This window comes from Sciurus vulgaris (genome assembly GCF_902686455.1).
Source record: "Sciurus vulgaris genome assembly, chromosome: 4".
In the NCBI taxonomy this organism is placed as follows: Eukaryota; Metazoa; Chordata; class Mammalia; order Rodentia; family Sciuridae; genus Sciurus; species Sciurus vulgaris.
The window spans coordinates 11,904,207-11,919,630 of NC_136464.1; the positions used below are offsets into that span (position 1 = coordinate 11,904,207).

A 15,424-nucleotide genomic window follows, 5' to 3' on the forward strand; every position below is an offset into this window, starting at 1 on the left:
TTGGAAGGCTGAAGGAGCCCCAGAGATTACCCAGGCCAAGCTGCACACTTACACTGCAAGGATAGTTTGGCTTAAAGAAGTCAAGCAATGTGCCTAAGGTCACACAGCATGTCGGTGCACATTTTCCCTTCTTATCGAATTCTCACAGAGTCATTACTAGCACTTTCAGTGGGAACTGAAACATGTTAATGTGGTGTACTTAATAACAAGAGAAGATGCCATAGAACCTCAAGAAGAAAAGAATGGGTATCCTTTTCCTTAAAAATATTTTTAGTTGTAGATGGACATAATACCTTTATTTTATTTATTTTTATGTGGTGCTGAGGATCAAACCCAGTGCTTCACATGTGCCAGGCAAGTGCTCTACCACTGAGCCACAACCCCAGCCCATAAAAGTGGGTATCTTTATCCTACTTCTGGTGACTTATTAAACTGCTCTTTGAGTTTTGCCAGACATTAATGGTACCACTGTTCTCAGCTATTTATTAGCAGATTCTGTGCCACAGTGGCACACAACAGATCCGGGCCTGGGAATCTGGAGGCAGGGTTCTGGCTTTAGTTCTCCAGTGGGTATCCGGTTGTCATCTAGTATTAGACAGGCCCCGCAGCAAAGAGTGCTGCATTCATCCTGACGTCTCCAAATGCAGAACCGGAACCACTGGTCAATCTGCACTGGGTATGCTTGGCCTTGAGAGGCAGATGGGATAACTTCAGCATTAGGTGAGGCCAAGGCAGATGTATAGAAAAAGACCTAGTTCCAGCCCTTGGGGAATCTGCAATTTAATGAGTGACACAAGAGGCCTATATGATGCATATGTGTATATTTTTAAATAATAATAATCTTTTTAACCTGACGGGGTTATTTTGTTTGTCTGTTTAATCTGACAGTTCAAAATGGGATGGGCTCCTTGGGAGAGGGTATGGGTTCTCTCTCCATCACTAGACAGACCTGAGCAGAGGGCAGAAACCAACCACAGGGGCACTGCAGAGCAGAGCACTGTACAAGGAGCCACGCTGAGGTTGAGTCTCCAAGACAGTCTCAGAAGAGACTCCAGAAACCAAGGAGCAGTTCCCATGCCTAGCTCAGCCGAGAGCCTCTTAGAGAGTTTCTAGAACAGATTGCCAGGCTCCCCAGATAAGCCTCCTACCCACCTGCAGGGCCTGTGTCATGGGTTCAATTCTGTCCCCTCAAAATTCACATGCTCAAGTCCTAACCCCTAGTGTCTCAGAATGTGACGTTATCTGGAAATAGGGCCTCTATAGAAGCCATCAAGTGCAAATGAGGCCTTTAGGATGGGCCCTGATCCAACGCAAATGGTGTCCTTATAAAAAAGGAGAATTGGCACAGAAACAGAGATGATGAAGTGGAGGGGCACAAGGAGCAACCAGTCATCTGCAAGCCAAGCAGAGAGGCCTGGAACCAATCAGATCCTTATTAGCACTTTCCAAGGAAGAAGGGCCCTGCCCACACCTTGACTTTGGACTTCTGGCCTCCAGAGTTGTAAGGCAATACATGTCTGTTGTTCTAAGTTACCCAGTTTGTGATACTTTGTTACAGCAGCCCTACAAAACCCATACAGCCTGGGAATCTGTGTTATTAGAGCTACTGAGCTCTTAGATTCAGGTCTGGGGACCCGTTCTGTTTTAGAGATTGTTTCTGCCCTGGTGTGGCAACCCACATAGACTCCCTTTGGACCTCAATCTCTTCTCCAGGGAAGGCACTGGCTGTAGTACAGTGAGCTCCTTCCTGCAACCATAGGTGACACTAAGTCTCAGTCCTGTCCATTAAGGGATGGCCTTTCCTTGTGGACCACCCTGTGGCTTCCAGGCAGCCATGAGCACCAGAGTATGAGCTCACACACCCACAAATGTTTCCAGGAAGAAAATGCCATTCTCTCCTCTAATATTTACAAAATTATTGAAGACCCTGGGCTTTGGACTATGCCCTCCTGCCAAGCTTATCTAGAAGGGAGGGAGAGTGGGCAGGAAGGGCCTGGGACTTGGTTTGTACTGTTTTTATTTGTACTTTCGATTCTCAGGGTGGGAACCAAATAGGTAAATCACATGCAAACTTTCAACCAAAGCAGTTACTGACGGTGGACAGAAGAACTACAAAATTACACTGAGGAGAACATCTATAAAGAGGAGCAGAGGGGGCTGGGGAGATAGCTCAGTTGGTAGAGTGCTTGCCTTGCAAGCACAAGGCCCTGGGTTCGATCCCCAGCACCCAAAAAAAAAAAAAAAAAAAAAAAAAAAAAAGAGCAGAGGACATTAGTGAAGCCAGCAGGGGCACTTGTAGCACCTTAGAGAAGATGAGGAAAGAGCGCCCCTTCCTCAAAATGTTTCTGACTGGGGTCCTAATGCATTGACTTGTCTGCTGCCTTTGCGGCAGAGCTGTGCAGCACGCAGCCAAACACAAAAGTCTGAGACGTGAGAACCACAAGTCAGCATCAGAGGAAAGAGGGGAAGTGGGACCTTGCTGTGTGATGTCGGAAAAGGGCTTTACTTCTCTGTGTTTGTTTTCTTTCTGTCTCAAGTTAGAATAACAAGAAAGGCCACAACTCCCAGGTCTACCCAATGGGGTTGCAACTAGGGTTAAAAGTAAGAAATATGGGATTCCCTTTAGGGCCTCTTTACAAAGCTGTAGCCTTGTTTTCTGGACCTGTATTTCCTGCCTGCTTTACACATGCAAAGAGTCACCGACAAGTAAGGTCTTGGACTGATCTCCATCTTGATTTCCCTGATCCAAGTTTTGAATACCACAGGAAATATGACTGGTTATTCAGAGGTGAGGGAAGTTAAGTCCTAAAGGTCTCAAAAATGTCCCAACACATGCATCATGCTTTTTTCTCATAAGAAAATGTGCTGTGGCCACCCCAAGGGTCACTTAACTCTATTTCAGAAATTACAACTATTCTCCCCAAAGGAAGGAGTAAGTTACTAGGCAGATACTCCCACAGGGGAAGGGGGGATTAAAGATCTTTAAAGTAAGTGCCTGAAGATAAATATACAATGGGCAGGCTATTCCTACACTACTTATAATACACTTGAAAATTGGAAAACCTAAGTGACCTACATGGGACTTGGTTAAATATAAAACTAGTCAGAGACGATCAAGGCACAGACCTCCTTAGAACCAGATAACCCCTAAGGGTCTGCAAGAAAATAGCCAGCATTCCACTGAAACACACTTGGTTCCAAAGCCTCTCACAGTTTTTCCTAACACCCATTCACTTCATGGGAAACTATAAACACAGATACGGAAAGGCTCTGCAACATACTGTTGACTGAAAACAGCTGCAGAACAGCATGTACACACGGATCCCATTTGTGGAGAATTACGTCTCTTCGCTCACGTGTGTACACGCACAGAGAACCCGCAAGCATCCACCTAGACACTGGCTGCTGTCATCTCAGTGGTGGATTGGTAGAGAGAGTCTGACTTACTTCTTGATGCTTTTTGCTTTGTCTGAATTTTCTTGAGAGAGCAGGTCTTATCTGTGCAGATTTTCTGAAACCTTAACAACTGGATAGAACGACTCCTAGTTCACTGTGAGTCACAGCTGCACTCTTGATTCATCATTTAGTGCCTCATGTGCGTTAGCAATGATGTTCTAAATAGCTGTACAATTACTGAGGACAGCAGCTGTGGTGGAATAGAGTCAGACCAGGTGTGGTACTGGGTCCAGGCTCTGGAACTAACATAACAGGGTGCTCTGGGGTACACAACTCACCTCTCGAGCTTGATTCTTTATCTGTAACAATGGAGAATAAATACAGAACTGGAAATACAAAATACTACAATAGCCCCAATGGGCCTGATAATTTTTAAATTTGTTTTAGAACAAAGATGCTTAAGATGCCTCTTGTTCTCTGAGGCTAGCACAGGGTTCAGTAGATAATAAGCACCAACCCGATGCTGGATTCGTAGTACTAGAGAAGAGGCAGAAGCCAATTCAGGACTCCTCCCAACAGAATTTTGTTCCCTCTGAACGGTCCCGTTCTTACAGCCCATGTAGGTAGGTGGAGCGCACAGGCCCTCTCAGGGCAATGAATTCCAAACCAGGTTCCAGTCTCAGCCCTTACCCAGGAAGTACTTGACTCTGCTGGGCCTCTCAAACCCTCTACCTTCTCACAGTCATTCCTGAAATGTTTTTAAACTACCAAAAAGATGAGTGTGAACACCAGGCACCATGATATAAAACAGCCAGCCACCCGAGAGCCACCGAATGGTAAGCTAACGAGCGTACTTGAAGGAACCCCAAGCCCAGGCCTCACCTTTGCAACCCAGTCAGCTGTCCAAGGAAGTCAGGCTTTTCCTTCCATAATTTATATTTTGCTATCTGTTCTAAAGAATTAAGCTTTAATTTTAAAAATTCCCTCTAATTGGACTCTGCTGAAGGAAGACATCTGGGGACATATCTAGGCCTGGTGCATTCCACCCCAAGCAATGGTTAGTGGTTTGGAGAAGAAGCATGTGGCAGGATAACCAGCGGTTACTAATTATTATATATCACAGGGTTTGGCATCATCCATAAAGCACCACCACGCTGGCCTCTTCCCCTTCAGAGAGATTACAGAATTGACTGTTTAGAAATTTTTCCTTCGAGTTAACATACGTTTTCCTTGTTTTTAATTGGATCCAGCCTCCCCACCCATGAGCAGAAAGGCAATTTTTCTTTAAGGATTACATCCTTTGAATACCAGGTCGTGAGCCATTCCTGGGTCTGGAAGCATGGCTGCTCCATTTCCCACTTTCTTTCCATCGCTGGCCTCACTCTAGTGGTGTGAGAAGCACGGGCAGATCACATCCCACAGACCTTCGATGGGCCAAACCAGGGATGAGTGTCATCAGCAGGAAGCACCTCCTACGACTGACACAGAACCTCGGAAACTGACACAGAACCTCGGAAACAGGGAGAACCATCACCTCCAATGTTTGGTCAAATGCAAACACATTCATGTCTGCCAAAATAACAAAAACAAAACATGCCCAACTCACGGGGGACCTTGCCAAACAAACATTTAGAAAGCATTTCCTTATTGGCCCTCGACCCTTCATCAATCTTTTTCTTTTTCCTTCTTTTCTTTTTTCTTTTCCCCTCCTTTTTGGTACTAGGGGTTGAACCCAGGGGCACATTACCACTGAACTACATCTCCAGCATATTTTTATTTATTTATTTATTTATTTATTTATTTATTTAATTTTTATTTTTTATTTTGCAACAGGGTCTTCTAAGTTGCCAAGATTGTCCTGGAACTTGCAATTCTCCTGCCTCAGCCTCCCTAATTGCTGGAGTTACAGGCGTGCACCCCCACACCTAGCTAATTTTTCTTAACCAGGTCAAAACATTTCCTAACTATCTACAATACCACCAGGGCCTTTTCTTTAAGATATTACTCTCTCCACTCTCACCAATCACTCACTCTGGAAACTTCTGAACACCTGTTATGTCCCAGGCACACCCCTAATCTGTGGCCACAGACCAAGTGGCATCCGCCCACAATAGCACCGGGCCTTTGAAAAAGTGGGTGCTGGGCATCCTTTGCCATTCAAGTCAACAGCTAAATTCTTTACCCTCGCCCCAAACCCCACCCTTCCCGACCTTGTTCCTTCTCATGGGATGCCATCTGTACATCCCTCCATGCTCTTCCCAGGCACATTAACCAAGGACACTGAGCAAGCAGAACACATTTCTGCATCAACCATTTAAAGCTGCTTCTCCTGGGCCACTCATTGACTCTTCTCAGCTTGTTTCCATTTCAGAAGTGCTGCTAAGACTCAGCCAAGATAGTATTCCATTTTCAAATGAGATTTCACAAGACTTTTAATCAAATATGCAGGCGAACAACCCGGCTGGGCACTCTCCATCCTGTAGCTGGGTAATTCTATCCCTCACCCCACTTCCCTTCCTGAGGTGGGTAAGTTCAGAGTTTTACCTCCTCTGCAGGAGCAGATCAAAGGCCTGACTTCCTGTCCCCTCATTATCAGTCAGTGACATCATACTACCTCCTGGCCAGTATCCCAGAGTCCGACAACAGCCCCCAAGGAAGTCCACAGTTCTCAGAGACTCCCTTGCCTCACAAAGGTGCTAAAGTTAATGCCACACACACACACACACACACACACACACACACACACACACACACACTCACACAGGCTGGCATGTTTCTAAATGCAAACACGTTAGCACTTTAAAAAATGGAAAGTAATTAACCCTGAGAGAGCTTTTCTAGGGAAAAAGGCTGCTTCATGCCTTCTCTCTAGGAGACTCTGGCAGAGGAATCCTCCCACCTCCCCCACTCTAGTCCTCTACTTTCTTTTTAAGAAAAGAAAGCTACAGAACCTGGACATACAGCTAAGATGCCACCACTGGGTGCCTTTAGGTACCTAAAGGCAAGGATGTCTAAGGAGTCGGAAGGGCATGTGGGGCAGATGTGACCTGCCCATGCCAAGCTGGAACTAGCCTACCCACCGTCCCTCTGAGTTCTGCCAGGAAAAGGAAGTAGCACCATTGCCAATTACATGGCCCACATCAAACCTCCCATCATATCCCCACCACCACCACCCACCTGCTTTAATGCTTTGTCCATTAGGGACAAGTCTCTGGACACTAGCCTGGCTAGGAGGAAGAATACCAAAAGGCTAGGCTTGCACATTTGATGCATTACGAGGAGGGGTAAAGGTGGAGGAAGAACTCAGGTAACAGGACTCCAGGAAGGTTATAGCCTTACAGGTTCATGCATGTGTGCACATGTATACAGGGTATATATGTATTCCACCTGCCCCTCAATCCAGACTCATTTGAGCTGATACACAGTTGCACTTTTAAAACAGAAACACCTTCTGCAAAGACTCACCTATCAGTCATTCACCACCTAGTAGCGATTGCTTTACCCAACTGCTCTCAAATCAGGATCTGTGAGGAAAATTATGTTCTCAATTTGTCTCCTTTCCCAGGGATTCTGACACAGACCTGCTCTCTTCCACAATTACAACCTCATGAGAATTTATATTTTAAAAACCATAAACCCTGAAAAATGAGTTTGGTTTTTGGCTTATGTTATTACAGGGGAGAAGAGAGATTTGTTTTGGTCTTGGAGATGCTTTGGAGAGTGAGGGAGATCTACCTTAAATGGTTCATAAAAAGTTCACAGCTCAAATGACCTTGGACTCCCTTTCTTTGCTCCTGGGCTCCCCATCGGTTCAGGCAGGGGTGAGTACTCTTCTGGAAATGGAGGCTGAGAAGCCCTAACTCAGCCAAGGCCCCACTGCCTATGGCCTCTGCCACCTCTAGACGCAGGAATGTTCTTATCTGTTCATCACAGTTTCTTTTGCTTTCGATGCAGGTCCCAGACGTTGTCCTCAAAGGTTCATGTCATCATTGCCTTTTTAAAAAATATTGATCCTCCACAGATTACAAGTTCCTAGAGACATGGCCAGGCCTATCAAAATGGCCTGATTTATTATGGCCTCGTGTCAGGAGGACATTACCAGTGGACTCTGGCACGATTTCAAATAGCTCCTCTGGCTTGGACACTGAAGACAAGCAACTAACTGCTTAATTGTTTCAAATGCTTTCCTTTCCTTTATAAGTGTGCTATTGCTAAAATGTTTCAAATCTCACAAGAAACAGTTCTGAAAGAGAAACCATTTTGAAGTGGTTACAAGAACAGTCTGTCTTTGACGTCTTCAAACACATCTTCTTCCTGGTCTTACTTATTTCAGTCTGTCCTGTTGGAAAGAAGTGGCAGCCCTTCAAATTGTTTTGCCTATTTTCGCCTTGATTTTAGATCACTTTTTTGAAGTCTGTGGAAGTTTCTTTTTCTTCCTTCTGTGGATCTGCTGTCCTTACACAACTTGTTTTTTCTTAATGACTATTTCAAAAATATCCTCACATTAGGAGTTTTGAGGAGGAACATGGGGTCTGTATGTGTCTACACAGTGCGTTTAGTTTGAATCAGAAAAGTTCATTGCTCCATTTAGGCAACATTTTCAATAAAATATAAAAACAGAGGGCTGCAGGTGTGGCTCAGGGGTAGAGCATTTGCCTAGCATACACAAGGCCTGGGGTTCAATCCCCAGCACCACAATAAACAAATAAAACAGAAAGGAAGGGAAAGGAATTGTGCAGCTTACCACCATCAATACCCACATGGTGCCCAAATGGCATTTTCCTCTTAGGTGAAATGGTCCCAAGAAGTTGGTCAGCCCCCCTCCCTTCCTGGGCCTCTTCCCAATTCCCCTTCCCAAGTTCTCTCTTTCCCTCCTACCATTTTCCCCTCTCATCTTTCTTGTTCCCCTCCTCCATCTCTCTCCTGTCTCCATCTCCCACCCTCCTCTCATCTTTCCCTCGTGTTTCACATCAGAAGTTACAGGGTTATCATACTCAGTTCCCGTATAAAACTCCAGAGCTGCCCCATCCAAACAAACCTTCTGCAGTGACAGGAATGTTCTAGACTGCACTGTATGAAATGGCAGCCCCTCGCTTCATGTGGCTAATGAATGCTGAAATGTGCCTAGCACACTTGAGGAGCTGGCTTTTTATTATTTATCTATTTATTTTACTTAAATCTGAACAGTGCCATGCAATTAGTAGATACCACAAATGGACAAGCACTGGTTAGAGGCCTAGATGCCTTAATCTTTTCAGGTCACCCCCAGTGACAGATCAGTCACAGGACATACCTAACCCAACCCCAACACAGAAAGGAAGGCTTCTGCCACACTCTCCAGACCAGAATCACCGTGCATAAGCCTGCACCGGCCTCTGCCTGGAGAGGCACCAAAGCTCTGGGTGGAAAGCAGCCCTACACACCAGCTTTCTTCCCAGATCTTGGCCTTGGTCACCCAAAGGGTCTTCCTGCTGTTGTTTTAGTGGTTTCCATTTGTACAGACTAACCTTCATAAAAACACAATGGTATAGAAAATCAGCAGTTGCCTTGCAGATTCAGGCCCATCCCTCAAGAATGACCTTTTAATTATCCTTAAATCACATACTGGCCCTCCAGTCGTTGTCCAAATTCTAGGCACAGCAGAGTCAATACAGCCTCCCCAGCCACAGGGTTCACACAACAGTCAGTCAGTCCCTGGACTTCAAGTCACAGTCAGCTTCAGCTCTTTGGGGGGGAAAATCCACTTGGGCTCACATCTAGTTTACGTAAGTTTAAAAGTGTAAGAATGGGCTGGGGATGTAGCTCAGTAGGAGAGCACTTCCCCGGCATGCAAATGCCCCATCCCAGCACCACAAAAATAAATAAATAAATAAGTAAATAAAAGTTTTTTAAAAAAAAAGGCTAAAAAGATACTGGTGGGGGCTGGGGAATATAACTCAGTTGGTAGAGTGCTTGCCTCACAAGCACAAGGCCCTGGGGTCAATCCTTAGCACCACGAAAAAAAAAAAAAAAAAAAAAAGTTACTGGTGGCACCCAACTGCATCTCCTGCTGTGTTTGACACCCAAAGTGCCATCTCTGCCCAAGGTTCTTCAACAATCAAATGGTGAATGAATGAATAAGGCCTTTATTTACTCTTGAAAGAGTTTCAAAAGACAAGAGCCATTTTCTCAAAATGAGAAATGGGGGTGGAGGCGGGTCCAGTCAGGAAGTAAGAGCTTTCTCTTTAAAAAGTAACATGATTTATACGAAATGGAATGCTTCCTCCAGGGTTGAATAGCAGCAAAAGGAACCTGGAAAAAGAAATCCTGTCGATATTTAAGATATTTTAATTTTAAAAAGTTTTACACTTAAGTAAAACAGGATATATTTTAAAGTAGAAATTATCCTTATATTTAAAGTCCACAATCTACTTTTGTCATTTGAAATCACATCTTAAGACCCGTTGTCCTCACTATTCTATTTTGACGTGAAGGACCAGGCCCAAGGTGAAGGTGGAGGGACTCAAGGCACTCTTAACTGTCTTCTCAGCCTGTCCCCTGGTGCTAGTGATTCTCTGTTGTTTTCTCAAGGTTCCCCTCTGAATGGCATGATTTATGGCAATAATACCTTTTTGTCATCATCAGCCTTTTGTGTGTGTATGTGGTGGTACTGGAGATGACGGAACCCAGGGACTCATACATGCTGGGCATGCAATCTGCCACTAGTCATACCCCCAGCCCAAGATTTTTTTTTTTTTATTTCAAAAATGACTAAATATTATGTTTCATCTTGAGAAACAAATATTAACAAATGTTAACTTTAAATATTCCTGAATGGTTTCATAAGAACATTGAGCTCTGCCAGACATGGGTTGAATGGTCCTTGGTAAAAAGGTGAATTTAGTCATGTGCTAGAGCCGTTCCTGAAATTCACTTGGGAATTCTTAAAGCCTTCAGCGCAGACCCAAAGGGTATCATTTAGCAAGCCACTACAAGAGTTATGGCTTCTGAAGACATAATTTAAACAAGGATTAGTTTGGGCACTGGAAGAATCATGCTTTTTAGAGTTTAGAATCTGACAAGAAGCAGCTAAGCTACTGAAAGACGAGAGTCTTGTGGGCCTTTATCTGATGATTATAAAAACAGGCAGCTAGATTAACTACAATCATCATTTGAAAACTTTCTTTTAGAAAGCAAGGTCTTCTGAAAACATTGCTTTTGGTTTCTCTACCTCCAAGCTGTCAGTACTGAAAAGGAAATTCACAAAAAAAATAAAAGGCAGTTTCATTTAACAGCATTGTGTTTATTAGGCCAGACGCTTTCACACGCTGAGCGGCCTTTGCCAGGATGAAAGCTGTTGCTCTTCTGTGCCTTAAGATTGAAGGGGAGAGCAGGGGTGGGCAAGGGGGGAGAAGGTGGGAGGATGTTAAGTCTGCCTCCCCAGAGAAGCTCTTAGGGGGCTGTGAGCTTCAGATATCTCAGTGCACTAATCACTTACTATAGCCGTGTTTCAGTTCAGCCGGTGAAAAGAAATTCTGCAAGGGAACAAGGGGTACAGGGGAAAGAGGTGGGGTAGTGGGCGCTGGCTTTGGCCCTGCTGTGGAATGTCAGGTCTACCCAAGGCCCAGCCTGCCCCTCCCAGGGCTGGATGCCAGTTCACTCCCTCCTGCTGCCCTCCCTAACCTCTCCCCCTGGCCCCAGTTCCACATTCCCTCCGGTCCCTAATCTTGATCATCAGGAAGATCCAGGCCAACAAGTCACAGAGTTATCTGAGAAAATTATTCTTGCATATTCTTGTGACAAATGGCAAAATCATCACATCGTCCTGACTTCTCAGTTCCTGTACTGGGTGCTTGCTAGGCTCAAGCTCAGGAAAAGGTGATCAAAACGCCTTTTGACATCTTTATTGACCAGATATGGCTACTAAGGGCCTGAAAGGAAAGGAAAGGTGGGTCCCTGCTAAGTTTCTTCTTCACAGGGTTCCCTTGGTAGTGAGACAGCAGATCTAGACCGAGGAAAAATCAAACTTTTACTGCGACAATAAATCAAAAAGAAACACACAAAAGGCACTCTGCAAACACTCTTTTTGCTAACATTATTTCAACACTAGCTTGCCTGCCAATTTTCTGAAATTCTGAAATGTAAATAGATAGAAGAGTAAGTCTGGGTCTCTTTTGCATTAAATGCTTAATCACTTAGCTCATTTCCATAAATTGGCATGAATTCAATCTCGACTTATTTCTTTTTTCCTTAACCATTTTTTAGAAGAGTAACCTACAGTCTCTAAGAGTGAACAAGTTGAAGTTTTCCTATGAGATCAGGACAAAAAAACAGCCCACAAAATACATTTCAGTGGACTTAGAATTTTAAACTTAGATGTCTGTCTTTCCTTATTTTAAAACAACTGTCACAAGGTGAAGCTTGATTGCTGTTTTCTAATTATTTAAAAAGAATAATTTTTACTTTAATCCACTTACTGGTTTTCTACTTCATTGCCTCATTAATGCTTTCTAGTTTAGATATGTCTTATTATGGTAAGAATTTGAATGTACAATGAATTTACAAGTCATCTGCCTTTAAGAATGTATAATAATAATATCAAATGATAGGTTCCAAAGTCACCCACCAACATGGACAACTACAAATTACAGCATTCACGAAGTGTGTCTTTCTTCAAGGTCTCTTTATTGTTTGGGACAAATGTGACTTTTACTTGAAAGCCACATTTTAAATTGTTTACAATGTATTTTGTTAAGTGAACTAAACTAAATTGCACATTTGCCAATTATTTCTCATCTGTAACCTTTCACAAGAATATTTAAGAAGTGTTCTTAAACATTTTAAAACAACTTTATTTTTTCATGTCCTATAAATTTTATGTTAGCTATTTCATTAACCTGGTTGAAGCTTTCATTTCTGAATATGTATGTAATATGGTTATGTGGACAATTACTAAATTTAATAGAATAACCCCAAATAGAGCACTGCAAAGAGAAAAATAAATTGCTTTTACTTCTAAAACCTTCCACAGTGTTTAGGATATATGGGTTTAAGCCTGTCATAAAGTCCCAACCCTTATTAAATAGAAGGACTTGAAATTGCACATTCTCTCTAGAAATAATAGAGAAAGGGGAGAATGCAAATTTTAAAATGAAGCCTCCGTGTAAATGATCAATTTCTCATTCATGTCAATCCCGGCGTCCTTATAGGCAAAGCCCTCTCTCCCCTTTTGAAAGCCATCGTCAAGAGCTAGTTCTCACCATGAGATGACTAGCGAAACCTCACAGCAAAATTGAAAAAGACTTTAAAAGGAAAAAAAGCGAAAGGCACATTCTTAAGCACTTCTAATCACTGTACTTCTGCCCCAATGGGAGTCAGTCATTCCACATGCTTCTGGCCTGCAGTCCCTCCCTAAGGCACTGAAAAAAACCTATTTGGAAACCTGACAAGCAAAAATATCAGCCGGAAAATTCATTTCAGAGAAAAACACTGGGAAGAACAACCCGGGAAGGGGAAGAAGGGGATAATGGATATCTAAGTAAACCATTTTAAAAGTAGCAACCAAATGCTGAGAGAAGAAAAGAGCATCCCTCCAGGCAAACAAAGGTCCAACACAGCAAATCTGAGAAGCAGGGTCCCTGGGCAACAGGAGGAACCAGTGAAACTTGTAAGGCCTCCAGCACCATCATACACAAAGATTTCCCAAGAAATTTCAGAATGGAGGGAGGGTAAAAACTTTCCCAGCCCTAGGACCCTGGGATGTACAACTGTGTCCCACCACTAGGTGGCTGGCTGCAAAGGCTGCAGGCAGGGGCTCTCACCCCCCCTTCCCCTTTCAGGACTGCATGCCTGGCCCAGGGGAGACCCTGTCCAGTGGGGACACCTTGATCTAGTTCACTAAACATATCAAGTTAGGTGGGGAAGAAACAAAACAAAAAGATCTTAGGCCTTAGAACTTGAAGTCACCAAGTAACTGTCTCCCCTTAAAGTCTGTTCACAGCAAAGCTGAGCCAAGGGGAGAGGGGGACAGACTTGCATATTTTAAACTCTGCTCAGGATTTTCAAAGAACTGCCTCCCTTTGGGGCTTTCAAAACAAACCTTCCGGGTGGCTGCTGGCTGCTTTGGAGCGACAAGTGACCGCGAAAGTGCGACAAGAACCAGGTTGAGTTGCTGAAACCCAGCTCACAGCGGGTTGTACATCACCTACCCGCACAGCATGTACGGAGCCACAAGGGATGGAATGGACTGGATAAACATGGATCGTTTTATTGCTGGCCAGAAATTCTTCCTTCATTCATCAAAGTGGGTGAATGAAAATATTAAGAAGTAGGTATGGCATTTTCATGGGCTGCACACCGAGGATCCTTCTAAAGTCAAGATCTTACTTAGTCTTCCACCTTGGGTATCAAATAAAGCCTCCTCCCAGGAAAGGGAAAAACCACTTCCCCTTTTATAAAAAAGCTGCACACCAGAACCTGAATCTTGGCAAAAGAGATGTTACATAAATTCCAGGTATTCCTTAAAATGTATGTTTAGGTATACACAAGCCTTTTAGGAAACATGTAAGTTTCTGGGCCACTTTTCTTCTTCTTTTTTTTATATCAAGGAAGAGTCAAAATATGTTTATAGGTATGACTTAGGATCTTATCCACTCCATTTAGATGACATTTCCTGACAGTTAAAAGCAGGAAATTTCATGATTTACATCCAAAAGGCATCTAAGTACACTTACCTTTCTTAACCGAGCCCAAGCCAAATAATTCAGTTTTATCTGTCTCCTGACCTCAGAAAGATATAGTAATAACCACCTCTGAACCTCTGAATTATTTTCCGTGTGATTTACATAGTCGTCCTTTGGTAAATCCACGAACATGCTAATTTCTCAACATCTCACTTTGCCTTTAAAAGGTTTCCTTCCACACGACGGGATTTCCCTAAGAAACATTCCCAGCGGATGGTTTCCAGCAATAGTCTATATCAACAGCCTGAACAGGCAAAGACTCGGCTTCTGCTAATTCCAACACCCCCCAAACACACACACACACACACACACACACACACACACACACACACACCAATCACACAAGACCATCTCAGACCGACTCGAAAAGCTATTTTATTTGCTCTCCCCGAAAGAATGCTTTTTCAGCTGACCTTTCAACAGCTGCCTAGAGGGCACGATGTGTAGGGTTTGAGCTGGAAACTAGGGAATATTTCAGCATCCTAATCCTTGCACCCTTCTCTGCCCAAGTTCAAATTCTCTGAGTTCAAGGGTAGGACCCCTGAAGGGTTTGCAGAGCAGCTCTCGGAGATGTCCTGCTCGCAACCAACTCACTGCGGGCATCCTGCTCGCGCACAGCCCCAGCACACACGCCGCCCGACACCCGCACCCTGGCCCGCGGTGAATGCGCCAGGCACGCACCAGCCCTGCCGCTTACCTTCCCGGGCTTTCAGCAAGACCGTGTTGGCCACGATGTTTTCCAGCTCCATTGACAGTCGGCGGTCAGCGAAGGAGCCGGCCGGCGGGGCTGTCAGCGCCTGGGGCGCTGCCGCTGCTGCTGCCGCTGCTCGGGCTGCCGCCGCGCTGCCGGAGCCGGGAGCCAGCAGCCCGCCTTGCCTACCGCATTATTCCTGCTCCGAGCCCTCGGAGTTTTCCCCCTCTGCACAGAGGAGCCGCCGCCGCCGCTTCTTCCTCCCTCTGTGTCCCCCCTCCCCCCTCCCTCAACACTCTCCCCCCCACCCCCCACCCTCCGCGTGTCTCTGTCACTCCATTCTCCTCCCCTCCGGCTCCCTCGGATGCTTTAATGCTTCGGATGCTTCAGCCTCCCCTCCGTCCCTCCCGGGGGTGTGGTACTCGCAAGCTCGGGCCCCTTCACTGCGCAGGCGCCGGCCTGGACGCACCTCCCGCCGCGGCGCTAGAGGCGCAGGGCCTGCTGGGACTTGTAGTCCTGGCCCCGCACGGGGCGGGGCGGGTGCGCGGCGGCGGGATCCCGAGACGTGCCCCAGGACGGCTGCGGGCGCCGGCTAGTCGGTCGCATCCCGGCCGGG

At 45.0% G+C, this 15,424-nt stretch overlaps 1 protein-coding gene across 2 annotated transcripts in view; it reads right to left on the reverse strand.

The window, feature by feature from the left end:
- Positions 1-15,090, reverse strand: part of GRK5 (G protein-coupled receptor kinase 5) — a 196,954-nt gene extending 181,864 nt beyond the window's left edge. The window contains exon 1 of one of the 2 annotated variants that reach the window (XM_079137154.1): positions 14,815-15,090. In XM_079137154.1, coding sequence (XP_078993280.1) covers positions 14,815-14,866 — 52 coding nt within the window. In that variant the 5' untranslated portion in view covers positions 14,867-15,090. The remainder of the gene's footprint in view (positions 1-14,814) is intronic. The other variant, XM_079137153.1, reaches the window with a different exon arrangement.
- Between the last annotated feature and the right edge of the window lie 334 nt (positions 15,091-15,424).